This window comes from Streptopelia decaocto (genome assembly GCF_964273445.1).
Source record: "Streptopelia decaocto genome assembly, chromosome: Z".
Lineage (NCBI taxonomy): Eukaryota > Metazoa > Chordata > Aves > Columbiformes > Columbidae > Streptopelia > Streptopelia decaocto.
Genome location: NC_138657.1, coordinates 9,556,494 through 9,570,873, shown reverse-complemented (window position 1 = coordinate 9,570,873; position 14,380 = coordinate 9,556,494). Strand labels below are relative to the sequence as shown.

At 42.6% G+C, this 14,380-nt stretch overlaps 1 protein-coding gene across 1 annotated transcript in view; it reads right to left on the bottom strand.

Annotated features, from left to right (window-relative positions):
- The window catches only part of GRIN3A (glutamate ionotropic receptor NMDA type subunit 3A), a gene marked incomplete at its 5' end in the record, with an annotated part of 74,169 nt that overhangs the window by 18,687 nt on the left and 41,102 nt on the right, over positions 1-14,380 (bottom strand). The window contains 1 exon segment of the mRNA XM_082074902.1: positions 1,039-1,184. Within this exon segment, the coding sequence (XP_081931028.1) occupies positions 1,039-1,184 (146 nt within the window).

Below are 14,380 nucleotides of genomic sequence, written 5' to 3'. Positions count from 1 at the left end.
GAATAACTCATACAAAGGTCCTTCTCCTCCTTTCTCCTTGAATATGAGGTAAGTTGATTTCCTTCACCCACATCAGCTTTTCTCTATGTTCAGTCTTCATGAACACAGAGAACTGAATTTTACTAATATAATCATTTATGAATAGTACACTTGCATAAAAATATGATATAAAACAATAGGTGCAGTGCTTGCTCTCATCCGATCCAGGGACCGCACCCTCCACTCATCACCTTAAAGGTCTGGGTGTTCTCCTGATGTGAAGTTACATTACTTCATTGATTTTGATGGATGGAATCCCGTTTAACCGAAAGGAACTGCAGTGTATCCTAATTATCGTTAGGATGGGTCTGGGAAAAATACTTAAATAGGAAACAGCTTACAATGAAAAATTCTTAGGCCATCTGTTAGACAACTTCTATGTGTAAACTGAATGAATTACTTCAGGCTTATTATCACCTCTCCTGTTTCCTGGAAGAGTGAACCAATTGTGTGACCCCAGATTACTGGGCACAAATATCTCTGAAGCAGAGCAATGCCATGATTCACTAAACCAAGAAGATCTGGTGCTTATTACTTTTTACTAGTCTAATGATTCTTTTATTCATTTTAATGATAAAAGCTTTAAGGTTTCTTTTTGAGAACCTTCCCTCCTCCCAGCATGCTGAAGATATTGAGGAACCTCATTTTCAGCTAATGCTTATACTGTGGTGTTTTTTTCTGAATCTTTCTCACTGTCTGATGAAGGGCTCCCAAGCACACAAACCTGCCAGGATTTATACATTGTCCATGCTTGATGGCACCCTAGCAATTAGTGCAAAGCACTGCTTCCCCATGAAACACTCCACCTGGTGCTATGCTAACTTGCTCTCCAAGTATCACTCCCTCCAGGTAATTATGTGCTTTCTTCTCTATCTGCCACTCTCCCTTTAATGGCTGTTTTGTGGGATAAGTGACACCAAGAGCGTGAAACCCATCGCCATCTCACTGCTGTGCATTCTGGTCAAGGGACCAGATCTGCTGTTGCATGCAGAGGCTCACTTGAGATACGCCACTCCGTCTGGGGTTGCGGGGACATTGTACCGTCGCATGTACTCGTGCATCTCTGGGAAGCTTTGCCTCACATAGTCTTCTGCACTGCTTTCTCGCACAGTTCCAAACCGAAAGCCTTGGGATGGGTGGTGGAGCTGGGGAGACGAAATTACAGATTAGCAGAGTCATTTGCTCCCTTCAGATCCTGTATGTTTGTGAACAGCTTGTCAGAAATTCTCAGCATTCACAGACCTGCCTCCGATGTTCTCCTGCAGACAACTTTCCACATCAGAGTAAAAGACGGAAAACACTTATCAGGTGACTGACTAGCCTGTTTGTGTACTCTCAGGATTTTCTCTAAATGTGAAAAACATTTGCCCTGAGACACCCTGAACCCCTAAATCCAAGTGTATAGTTGGATTATTTGTCTTTAAGCCAGTCAAGGTTTCAAAAAGTGTCACAAGAAGTCTCTAGGCTTGTTAGGATCCAGTTTCTGGGGCTTCAGGTAGCCAGCAAAGGACTCAAAGTCTAGATTTGTTTTAGTAGAATGCTTTTTTATTGACTCCATAAGAATGAGATTTTTTGTCTTCTTCACAAGTGTAGCACCATCATTTCATTTCTAGAGGCCTGGACAGTATACCACAGACTGCTGCTGCCTTTCCTGCTGTTCTCCATAGAGAAATTCTAAGTGTTGCGGACAGCAAAAAGCCTCCCCTGGCAGTCAGAAGGAGGAAGAACATCCGTCAGCAAAACCCAGGCTGTAAGCTTGATTACCAGGCTATACACACACAGACAACTTCAGCAGTTCTGTGTCCTTTCCTTTTCACAACTGGCTCCACCTTCTGTATTAAATCCTTGAGTAGTTTGGATGTTTGCAAGTCTCACAGATGTCTGTTTCTAAAGTACTCTGTTTGTCTTTATAGCATTTAGATACTCATGGGAAAACTCTCAAATTGCAGTGGGGGTGTCAGGTGATGTTCTCTACTATGCCAAGAAGTTCCTTGAGATGGTCAAGTGTTGCCAAGACCATACTAATTGGAAAGCCTTCAGTAATGTACCAGCCTCTCAAAGGTCAAACTTTCAGAGCACAAGAAACCAAATAAAGCCAAGACTGAAGTAGTCATGCTCTGTTTGCTTCCCAGGAAGATCTTGGTCTTCATAGCAGCTTGCAAAGATGATCTCCCACGGCCACACTCTGCTTTGCAAAGACCAAGCAAAGAGGCATTCTGCTGGTCCATCTGGCTCTCCGCATTATTGCCTGTGTAAAACAGAGTGTAGGGCAACACAAAGCCATGCAAAAGACCTTTCCCATTCTTCTTTTCTGTGACCCCATGGATACAAGAATATTCTTAGCTTTTTTAAAAGTAACGGAGGTAGGATGTAAATGCACAGTCATCTAGTTCAGTCTGAAAAGGAACAGAAAAAAGGTCTTTTGGATGGTATTTTGATGTCCTAGAGCTATGAATATACTTTATTTCAGGTAATTTTTATCTGGAAAGTGGGCAGATGCTTTCCATATTGTGCTCTGCTATTCTGGTCCCTTTGTTGCAACCCAGGAATTAAAACTGTAGGTAACACAAGACTGCAGGCATGGAAGGATTCTTGGCCTGTTTTTTAAGGTGTTCTGGCCAGATGACCATGGGACAAGCAATGCAGGGTTTGCCTCCATCCACAGCTGGCCATAGTGCATGCTGTGCCAGAAGGACTGTGGGCGCAGAGGAAAGTGTTCTTGCCTGGAAGTGTGGAAGCAGCATTCAAGTGCCAGAAGACATAAATAACAGAGAGTTGTGTTGCGACAATACATCATGGAGACTTCCAGCAGAACGCTGCCATCCCAATTGTAGGTGGTCTCAAGACATTGAGGATAACCTGCCTGAAGATGAGCTTGGAGTGGGCTCCATACACTCTATGTCCCAAGAAGCTCACTGCCACAGTAAGTACTATTTTCTTAGGTTTTATTTCTTGGCAGGTTCAGTGATGATACTGAAAAACCCACTGAGTCTCAACACTGAAGCATAATGCCACCTTCCAAGTCAAATTAGGTGTTTGTTGTGATATCTGTGGCCCACATAGTGATGCCAATTGCAGTGCAACATCTGATCTGCAGATAAAGACTGCTGATGCCTGACTTCACTGGAAAGTATCCCTTACACCAGTGTTTGTATCTAGCCGAATCTTTAAGCCCTGTGAGAAAGGCTAGTACAAAAGAAAGAGTAAACTGCACCTCCATGCAATTTTGTGTTGGGCACCTTGTCAAATTTCCCCACAAATTATGACACTATTGGAATACATACTAGGTCAAAAGTCCATCCGGCTTACTATCCTGTCTCTAGCAACACCATATGACTGGTGAGAAGTCTTGGGAAGTTATGTAGTAGTCCTTTGCATCCTGTGCTCGTCTTACTTCTGGTAATCTATGCTTTTTCTTAAGCCTAACTGTGTGTCTGCAACTTTATGTTTGATGACTCTTGACTCCTTTTGTGAAGGATAAATCTTAATAGTGTTTTAATCTCCTGTGTCTTTTGGGACTTCTATTTTCTTTCTACTGCTGCTTATCCACATAAGTAAAAAGGTTTGCCAGCAGCATTATGTACAGTGAATTAACCGTGAAAAGTGCTGCCAAAAGCAGATAATGGACTACCTGCCTTACCTTCACTGCTAATCTACTAGGACTACTAAGGGTTACTTGCTTCAACAGAAGATAAAAACTTCAGGATGGAAACAAGACTCATCAGTTGTCACTGCTGCTTTCCTACTTTCTGTAGTCCTCTCCTAGGAACATTCTGTGAAAAGAAGGAGATCACAAATATCTGTGTCCCAACAGGATAGGTAAATGTGTGAGCCTTGCCTTATTAGTTGTCTCTTTTTATATTTCTCTTTTCTGTTCTTCATGCTCTGTTTATTTTGTGTTTCTTACATTTTAAGAGTCCCATATTGAAAGAGTCTGTTTTCTTTAAACCAATAACAGAATTCTAGTGCCTAGAGACTTCAGAGAAATAATGAACTCTGAAAAATCAGCATTTGAAGCATCACAATTTGAAGAATCAAGAACGGATTATATTTTATTTTAACTATTGATTTGGGGAGACAGTTACTTCATCTTTTTTATCAGTAACAGCAAATATTAAAGCCACCTTATTGAAAAGAAATAGCTGTCCAAATTATAGGCATTTCTAGCATGTCGAGACTACACTTCTGCGTATACTGTGTTTTTTCATTCAAAGCTCAGTCAGTGTGAAAGCTGAATAACCATCACAAAGCAGATAATGGGCACTAGGAACTGTTGACACTCTTTGTATCCTCAGAGTATTTGGAGCTTTGCTGGTGATTCAAGTATGATTAAAAATAAATGAATGCAATAGCTGCAGACCCATCTTCAGAAATAAGCTTTCTTGGCACTCAGTTTTGATAACCTTAGCAGGTCCCTCCAAAATCAGACATCTATGGCTGTAAGAAATTGGAAGAACAAGGTTTTGACCTAAAGAGAGGCTTTCAGGGGACATTGCTGGCTTGGCAATTCATTGAACAAGATGCAAAGATAGTTGTGGGTACAGATGGTATATCCTACTTTATTCACCTCTTTAACTGCCAGACCTCCCTTTTGAAGACCTGGGAGCAAACAAAATCACTCATGGTTTGTTTTGGTTTGTTTTAAAGGGTCATTGCTGCTGAACGTAATTGCTCCTCAGCCAGCAGGCCAACTCTGTACTCCCAAGCAACCTCTCTCCCACACAGTACACGGGAGGTAAGCACTGGGACTCATTAGCGTTTAGCGATTAACGAGCCCTTTGGCTGTGAGCCGGCAAGGCCACCGCAGCACACAGCGAGCTGCAAACTGCACTGGCTGAGCTGCCGGGTGGGAGAAGTAGGGGAGCACCAACGGCCTGGGCAGTAAGTGTGTACACGAATGTATCAATGGAGCAGTTAAAATCCAGCATTTTTCAGGGGTTAAAAAGCTATTTAGAATCACAGAATCATAGAATGTCCTGAGCTGGAAGGGATCCACAAGGACCGTCGAGTCCAACTCCTGTCCCTCCACATGACAACCCCACAGTTCACACCATGTATCTGAGGGTGTTGTCCAGTCTCTTCTTGAACACTGTCAGGCTTGGGGCCGTGACACCTCCCTGGGGAGCCTGTTCCAGTGCTCCAGCACCTCTGGGTGAAGAATCTTTTCCTAATGTCCAACCTGAACCTCCCCGGCACATCTTCCTGCTATTCCCTCGGGGTTTGTCATTGGTCACTAAAGAAGAGACATCAGTTTCTGCCCCTCCTCCTCACCTTGTGAGGAAGCTGTAGCTGCCATGAGGTCTCTTAGTGTTCTCTTCTCCAAGCTGAACAAACCAAGTGACTGTAGCCGCTCCTCATACGGCTTTCTCTCCAAACCCTTCACCAACTTCATAGCCTCCCTGGACACTCTCCAGCAGCTTTACACCCTTTTTATGCTGTGGTTCCCAGCCCTGCACACAGTGAATACTCCAGGTGTTGCCGCACCAGTGCAGAGCAGAGCAGGGCAATCCCCTCCCTGCCTGGCTGGCGATGCTGTGCTGGATGCACCCAGGATACGATTGCCCTCTTGGCTGCCAGGACACAATTCTGGCTCATGTTCAACTTGTCATTGACCAGAACCCCCCGATCCCTCTCCATGGAGCTGCTCTCCAGCATCTCATCTCCCAGTCTGTATGTACAGCGAGGGTTGCCATGTCCCAGGTGCAAAAGCTGGCACTTGTCCTTGTTGAACTATAACTATGACTAAGAACTATGACTAAGACATGGTGACCTTCTATTTGGATCTGGGTTAGTATGTGGGGCGCACTCAAGAGATGGCCATGAGAGCCCTCACTGCAGAGAGATACAGTGCCAGAGGGGGCTGAGCTCTTGTCTTGAATCAGTACTCTGACTCACAGGTTCAGGGCTGTGGAACACCAAGACCAGTGGATCTTGCTGCACTGGTCAGCGACAGATGGTTCAAGAAGATGACCGATCTTCTATGAAGACAGAGCTCTTGGGAGGGAGGACTCAGAAATGCTGCTGTGAAGGGCAGGAGAAAGGTGCAGGAGAAAGGCTAAAGAACTTTGGAAGTAAGTAAGCTTTCTGGAATTGGGGTACCAAAGCTGTTCCTGTGACCTCTAAGGATCTGCTGTGGGATGCATGGACTATGTGGGTATTTCCAACAAGAAGTCTCATTGTTTAAAAGACATACCGTAGGCAAGAAAACAAACAAGAGGAAATTTTTTTTTCACTGTGTAAGAAAACAAGGGGTAATGTGAATGTATCCAAGTGCTGAGGAGGTGAAGAGGTTGTTGTGTCAATTGAGCACTGAGCTGGGGCAATCATGTAGTGTTTAAGGAAAATCAAGAGCTCTGCAGAACATCCACCTTCTCTGACAGCACCAGGAAAAACTTTGGGACTTCTCAGAGTCTTCTGTAGCTTGTATAGCACTGTGCTACCAGACAAATGATGTTTGTGGTTCTTACTGTCAAAAGCAAATACTACAGCTACCAGTTCCTTTGGCTTGGCACTTTACTTCTAGATCTTCTTGGTTTCTGTCTTCTGTTGTTAAAACATCTGCTGAGTGGGAAGTGGATAACTTGTTTTATTTGGGAAGATGTTGAGAAGAATTGGGTGTGTGCATACATCTATGGCTTGGGGTGCCAATTATGCATGTAAATACCAATGTGATAAAACCACAGGAGCAGAAACAGGAAAATACAATCCTAAATGTCAGGGATTTTGCATTACTTGGCACATTCCAGTTTATGTAATACAGTGCCATTGCATTCAGTGCCATCAGCTAGGCTGAGAACACCTAGACATAGACTTTAAAAGACTCAGGCGTAGAAATATCCTGTGCAAGGTGGGATTTAAAACTGAAAATGCATGAGATGCTGTCAGCAGTTAACCCTGACATACTTCCAAGTTGGGCTATTGTGTTTTGAGGTCTTTCTAGCAGGTTTTGGCTTCTGTATGACCTTTCCCTGCTGCAAAGCGAGAAGATTTGGCTCAAAGCTTTTTCCTCCACTGACGCCCTGGTTTTTATGTCTACTATAATTCTGAGGTTTGCACCACACTTATTTGTCATGTATTTTTGCAGTGGGTAGGAAACGTAAGTGTACAGCATATAAATAGAGTGAAACAATGGTCTCAGCTCCAAAAAAGCAGGCCATCTGATCCTGTGGAGTTTGAGCTTGCTGGGAGCTGTGAAGAGACGAGGAGGGTCTAAATGGAGCAACTGTTGGAAAGTGAAATTATGGCTTTTCTATAAGCAATGAACCCAGAAGTAACTGATATCTAGTAAATACTTTCCCAGTACTTGATCAATGGGGTGCACTACCTGCCTCAGTGAGTCTGATTCCAGACTATTCTGAGCATCTTGACAGCTGTCTGGAGGAAAAGTCTTCAGGAGCTCAATTTCCAGTCGGCATCCCAAATAATTAAAATGATTTAATCATTCATTCAGTTATCCTCTCCTTTCAAAATTTAACTCCACAAATTATTCTTCTTCAAGCAAAATCAGAAAATGGCACTGCAGTATACAGTGACTGCACCATGCAGTGCCAGCTGCAGAATTAACATGGATTCAGCTTTTATCACAACCTACAACACTGCTTTTTAATTTTAATAGTGTATAGAAAGGGGGATTATGGCTGAAAACACTTTCCTAACTTTTGCAACAATTCTTGAACAAAAATTATTATGGAGAGGTTTCAACATCTTTGCCTCATCATAGTACTGGCTACCTGGTGTAATACCAAGTGTATTGTTTAATGGACATCTCAGATATCAGCAGAACTGCTGTTAGTGCCAGCATGATCTCTGCCAGAGAACTGCTGCAGAATCTTGAAAAACAGTTCAGTTTCAGTTGCCAGTCACTGGAGAGGTGTAGAATTAAGTGGTCTGCTCTGCTGTGAAGAACTGACACACTTTTAGAGATCTGCTGTTTTGCAATGATTCTTCTGTCTTTGGTGTATGAAGCAATAGCATTTTATCTTGCGTTATGCAAATAATACATCTAAGTGGTTGTCTGGCTGCTAATGGATTTCTTATGATTTCCTGAAAAAAAGAAATGCAATTGCTAGAACTAAGCAACGTTTCAGGGGAAAAAGAATCAACCAAACAAATTTTTAAAAACCCAAACAATGTGGAACTCTGTTCATGGTATTTTCCCTACTTATCTGCAAGAGTTTTTGAAAACTAACTAGTGAATATTTATGGGGCGCAGAGGGAGATGAAAGAAAATTATTCACAGTGAAGCACATGAATTTTGAATTTTAGCAGATGAAAATTCACAGCTGAACTTCTGGAAGTGGAGGTTTTGTTCAGAAACTGTCCCATGTGTTCAGGCTTGGGAAGTGCAGATGTTCCCAGGGCCTCCAGGAGATGGTGTATGCAGAATACATTTGAAATCTCACTTTCCCTTCTCCGTTGCAAAAAGTGTCAGCGGAGCTGGTTCTTGGCTTGCCAGGATAATGTCAGATTTTGTTAAAATCTTGTCACTTTGAATCCAACTCAACTAGGTCATTAGCTGGCATAAATCTTTACAGCTGCATTGAACTCAATAAGCAGTTTCAATCTAGAAACAAATGCACAGTCTGGTACTGACAGTTTATTCTCCTGCATTGCAACAAGAGCATACATGAAAAGACATTGTGACTTAGGTCTCTGTTTAAAACATACAGCTCCCTGTGCGAGTAGTAATAATTGTAAGATCCGCTCTACTTGTCTGTCTGCTGCAGAAGTTGTTCAACTAAGGGATGACACTGGGGACTCCAGTCTGTGGTAGGTAAGTTAATTTCTGAAATGAGCCCCTCCTGATTGAATTGCTGGGCAGTGTCTTAGTACAAAAAGCTCCATAGGAACAGTACTCTCGTGAATATGAACTTAATGGTGTGTTTATCCCCACGTCTTAATATCACTTAGAGAGTTTTCTGGACATGGGGATCTTTGAGCTAGATTTTATTCTGGGAAAGCTGAGAACTGTGAGATACTAAGTTTAAATTATTGTAGGAAAAATTGATAGACTGAAGAAAAAAGGATGTAATTCCCAATAGGCAACAGATAATTGCAGCAGGACAAAGCAGCTGCAATGGTGCTCCAGACTGAGTCACTTCATTGACCATGTTCTTCTGCTTCCTACCTATAAAATACGGCTAATGCTGCTTTAAGGCAGATGAAATGCTTTTCAAATTAGAAGCAAGGGAAAGAGATCTGTTTGGCTTAATACATCCTCCAACTACCGAAGAGGCACAGGAGATTTCTCCTTAAATAATCCCTCTTGTCCTTCCATCCCAAGTCTCAGGTCTGCAGATGAAAAGCTATCACAGTTCTCTACAATCCACTGAGGGCTGGAGGGGAAAAACTAAAGTCACGGTAGCTTGAAGGGCAGGTAGTTTTCTCACCTTTAAAAGAATCATCTTTGAAATCCTTTTTCTTACAAATTTCTCCTGCTCCAGCTGGTACTGGTCGATTAGGAAAACAGTCAGTCCTTCTGCCACAGCCATTGGGCTGAACACAATCCTCTGTGTACACTCTGTCTAAATTTGTAAGGTAAGGCTAATGCTCTGTTTTTTCCAGGAAAGGACCAGATAAGTTTTGTGTTGCAAATGGGTCACTAGTTACTAGGACGAAGAGGTTTCCAATTGCAGATTGTGGAACTGTCCACCAGTGCAGCCCTAATTTCTTAAATATGTTATTTGCTATTGGCTTTTGGTTCAAACCCATCAAATGAAGGTACATCAGGAGTCCTTTGTTACTGACAGATCCAACACTGGAACTAAATGTTATTTTTTTCCCTTCTTGGAATCAGTTTGGAACAGTGAGGCATGTGTTACGCACAAAGCGTAAAAGAAAAATAATGGGCTCATTCGGATGCCTTGACCTCTTGCACAGTGAAATATGAACAACAGTATTTGACATTAGCTAGTGTGCAGTCAAATCTTATTGTACTCAATGAAAACTACTTTCTTTTTTAAGAGAGGGCTGGAGCCCTTGGCATCCCTGAAATCCAGGGGACAGTACGGGAGCTGACTGAGGACCTCTGTCACTAGGAAGGTGAGCCAGGCTAGTGTTCATGTCTTGGTTTATAGATCACAACGGCTGTGACTTTTGTGAAGAATAATAAATATCCTCAATGCCGCTAAGTCAGCTGTATGATGGTCTTCCATTTGCCAGGTGATAAGATCAAACTTATGCATCTTCACTGGTCTCTGCTCCTCTTCACCGGTTACTTCAGTAACATCTTCTCCTCCTCTCTCACTGCTTACATTATTTCTTGCAAGGGCCTGAGGCCCATCTATGATGCAGTTGCTATTTCCAGTGGTGGGCTTGCTTTCCTTTCCTTTTAAAATGACATGACGTATAACTATACTGCAGCCTGAGAGTGAGAAACATGTGAATAGAGCTGGAAAAATACTAAAACACATTCATTCTTTCTGGTGCTGAAAGAACAGCCTTCATGACCTGCACCATACGGAATGAAGACAGCAGGACTTCCTCCCTTCCACCCCTGCCCCTGCATTCTTTGGGTCAAACAATTAGCACGGTGAGCTAAAGAGTGGCCAAGACAGTAGGTGACAGTACAAGGCATTCTATGTAGGTGAAGACCTGGAGCAGTAGGGGTTAATATGCAAAGATACCAAAAAGATAATTTTTGGCAAGAAGGCATAAAAAAGCAGTTCGTGATGGGAAAGGAAACTTTATTTGAAGAACACTGCAGCGCATTGCCTGATAAACTGGCTATCAGAATCATAAATATCCAAACTCGACAGGCTCTCAGCCTCCAAAGCTGTAACTTTAAAAGAAAGCTTTAATGAGGTGATGGGGAAGCTAAACAAGTCACCACCATAAATTGCAAGGGGAAGCTAAAGAAGCCAAGATTTCACCTCCATAAATTGCAGGTGTATTTCACTCCTGTATCAGATTGCTGTGCAACACCTGTTCTTTATTCTGACTGCAGTTTTGGTAATTTTTCCTTTGTCTGAGATTTTTTCACTTTGGTCTCTGTGACACTGAAAGTCTTCTTGAGCTCAGATCCTTCATTGATTCATTAATACTCAGAAAAGCACCGTGTACTGATTAGCAGGCTGTGAGGCTGTGAGTCATGACCTTCCGGTGTCCAATGACTGCCTGCACAGAAACACATGCTCTATAGATTTTGCAGCCAACTTCTTTTAATTGTAAAAAGAAAATAATCCTGCCATCCTGTACAGATACTAAACCCCATGGGAGCAGTAAGATTTCTGTTAACTCCACTCAGTTTGTTGCTTAGTTTTTTATTATACAACTTAATGCATTTAATACATATTTAAATACACGCTATTTCATTATATATTTAATACATAGCAGTGCAAGTGGCGCTCCTTATAATGATTTATCTTAGGTTGTTGCAGTGAAAGACCATGGCTGTCTTTAAGAGCATTTTATTCTGTGTAATTCTTACAAGACTTCCTTCTTTCAACAAGAAAATTTATCAATAAACACACAAGAGTTATGGCCTCACTCTAAAGCTTGCTGAACTTGAAGGAAAATATCATTAAAGGCAGGAGTATTTGGATCATGTTTCTAATAATGAAAAAAAGCCTACAAAGTGGCTGGACCTTTCCTTTTCTATGGTTTGGTATTGTTCATCTGCAGTTACTTGCCAGTTGGTATTCCTGGGCTGTTTTGATATATGTAACAGGGAGTTTTAAACTGATATAATGGCCATAAGGCCTCTAAATTTACTGAGATTTTCATAAACCAGAAGGGAGAGCTTGCACACTCACATTTTAAGTCTAAACCCCAAAATCTGTTTTATCGTACATATTGAATTCCTGAATAACAAAATCTCAGAAACATATTTTCTGGATTACTCAAAGTGCTTAGTTTTGTAATAAAAAGATGGACAGCTCATAAGAGCAAGTGGTCAGACGACGGATTGGAAGAGGAGCAGAGATTTCTGAGGACTAATCCTGAGGCACAGCAAGGCTGTTGAAGGGACTTTCTGGATGGGGCTTCTCAGAGTGATTGCAGGTGTCTGCAGTGCATTCCTTGGGGCATCTGCAGCGTTGTGAGACATCAGTGCTGGCCAGGCTAGTACACCATCATACATAATGGAGAGGAATAGGTGCTTTCAAGGAATGGTTTGGGTCATCTTCTCCTGAAATAAGTGTCTTCGACAGCAACCCAATGTGCCTACCTCTTCCAGCTAAGTGTAAAACCATATCAGACTAAGTAAATCATACTTAATGTCTCCACTGCAGTGACATAAATTTAGGTGAGATAACACAATGAAACTGCTGATGGTGGGATTCAGAGGTGTAGCCCTTTTTGTGAAATGAATCTCAATAGGTTCAATATTTTCTGTCAAAATGCCATGTGGAAAGGAACTTTGCCATTGTCAAAGGGTCTTCTGAAAGTATAGTGATGCAGAGGAGTAAAAATATAACCATAGTGAATTAATAGGTATAGCTACTCAAGCTCATCCTAAAGATGGCAAAGAAAAGCTGACAGCTGTCACAGAAGTGACAATGGTCGGATAGTAGCTGAAAAGCTCATTATATTCTTGAAAGAATGAAACTTTAAGCAGAAAGAAAGGCCGAGCGTTGGACCACCTTATGGAAAATTTGTCCAGCTCCTCCGCTTCTGCTGTTGTATGCTTTCTTGTCGGTTGTTTGAAATGTTTCTTCTGTCCTCTGGGTTTCCACAATTATTTCCTCAAATAATGTGGACTACTCAAGATACTCCTGACTTTATGGTGCACCTCCAAAGTGTGCTCTAGCATCAGAAGACTGAAAGCAAAGTCCCTGTCTCAAGTCCCCTTACCACTTAAAAAACCCACTCCTTGGGGAGATCCTGTAATACAAGACCCTATTTCTACATTTAATAATGAAGATTTTTACTGAATCTGGGCTTTGGTTGTAGGCTGACTGGGTGAAAGAAGGCACTGACACTGCTGTGTACTTACAGATAATTTATTTTCTGTGCCTCTGGCACTGAGACCTAGATTACCCACACGCAGATAGTACCATTTTAAGGAAACCATACTGCATACTGAAGCATAAAATATCTGGACTTGTCACAAGACTGGCTAGAAAAGACAACAGCCATAAGGATACATGCTTCTGATGCAGAATGGAAGCAAATTATTTTTCTTGTGCCCAGTGTCCCTCACTTATCAACGTGTCTCATCTCTGCTTAGCCTGTGCCTGTAAGGCTGTGTACTCAGCTTGCAGCTGTAGGTCTGTAATACAACGACATCCTGTCAATCAGGGAAAATATGACAATGGCCAGCTGTCTTAGACTGTTCTGTCCTCATCTGCATACCTATGTGATCCTCTAGCACCAGCTCTGTTTTAACGAGCTACCTATTACAACCTCACCTTGCCACTGTGAAAATGTGTGTTGGCCCCAGCGAAGGGTAAAAACTTTGGGTGGTGTCTTTTCCAGCTGTCACTGAGTAATTGGCACTGGTAAGGCAGCACCTCAGATACTGTGTTCAGTTTTGGGCTTCTCACTACAGGGAAGACACTGAGGTGCTGGAGCAAGTTCAGAGGAGGGAAACAAAGCTGGTCAGGGACCTGGAGCACAGGTCTGATGAGGAGCAGCTGAGGGAACTGGGGCTGTTCAGCCTGGAGAAAAGGAGGCTGAGGGGAGACATTATCACTGCCTACAACTGCCTGAAAGGAGGTTGTAGCATGGAGGGTGTTGGTCTCTTTTCCCAAGTAGCAACTGATAGGACAAGAGGAAATGGCCTCAGGTTGCACCAGGGGAAGTTTAGACCGGATGTCAGGAAAAATGTCTTCATGGAAAGGGTTGTCAGGCATTGGAACAGGCTGCCCAGAGAAGTGGTGGAGTCACCATCCCTGGAGGTGTGTAAAAGACATATAGATGAGTTTCTTAGGGAGATGGTTTAGTGCCAGTGTCAGGTTAATCACAGTATCACAGTATCACAGTATGTTTGGGATTGGAAGGGACCTCAAAAGATCATCTAGTCCAATCCCCCTGCTGGAGCAGGAACACCTAGGTGAGGTCGCACAGGAACATGTCCAGGCGGGTTTTGAATGTCTCCAGAGAAGGAGACTCCACCACTTCCCTGGGCAGCCTGTTCCAGTGTCTGTCACCCTTACTGAGAAGAAGTTTTTTCTCAAATTCAAGTGGAACCTCTTGTGTTCCAGCTTGATCCCATTACCCCTTGTCCTATCATTGTTTGCCACCGAGAAGAGCCTGGCTCCATCCCCATGGCACTCACCCTTTATATATCGTTGGACCTCATTGTCTTGAGGGTCTCTTCCAACCAAAATGGCTCTATGACTCTATAATATCACCAACAGACTAAGGAGCTATACAATAAACAAGGCGATAAGCAGGTTTG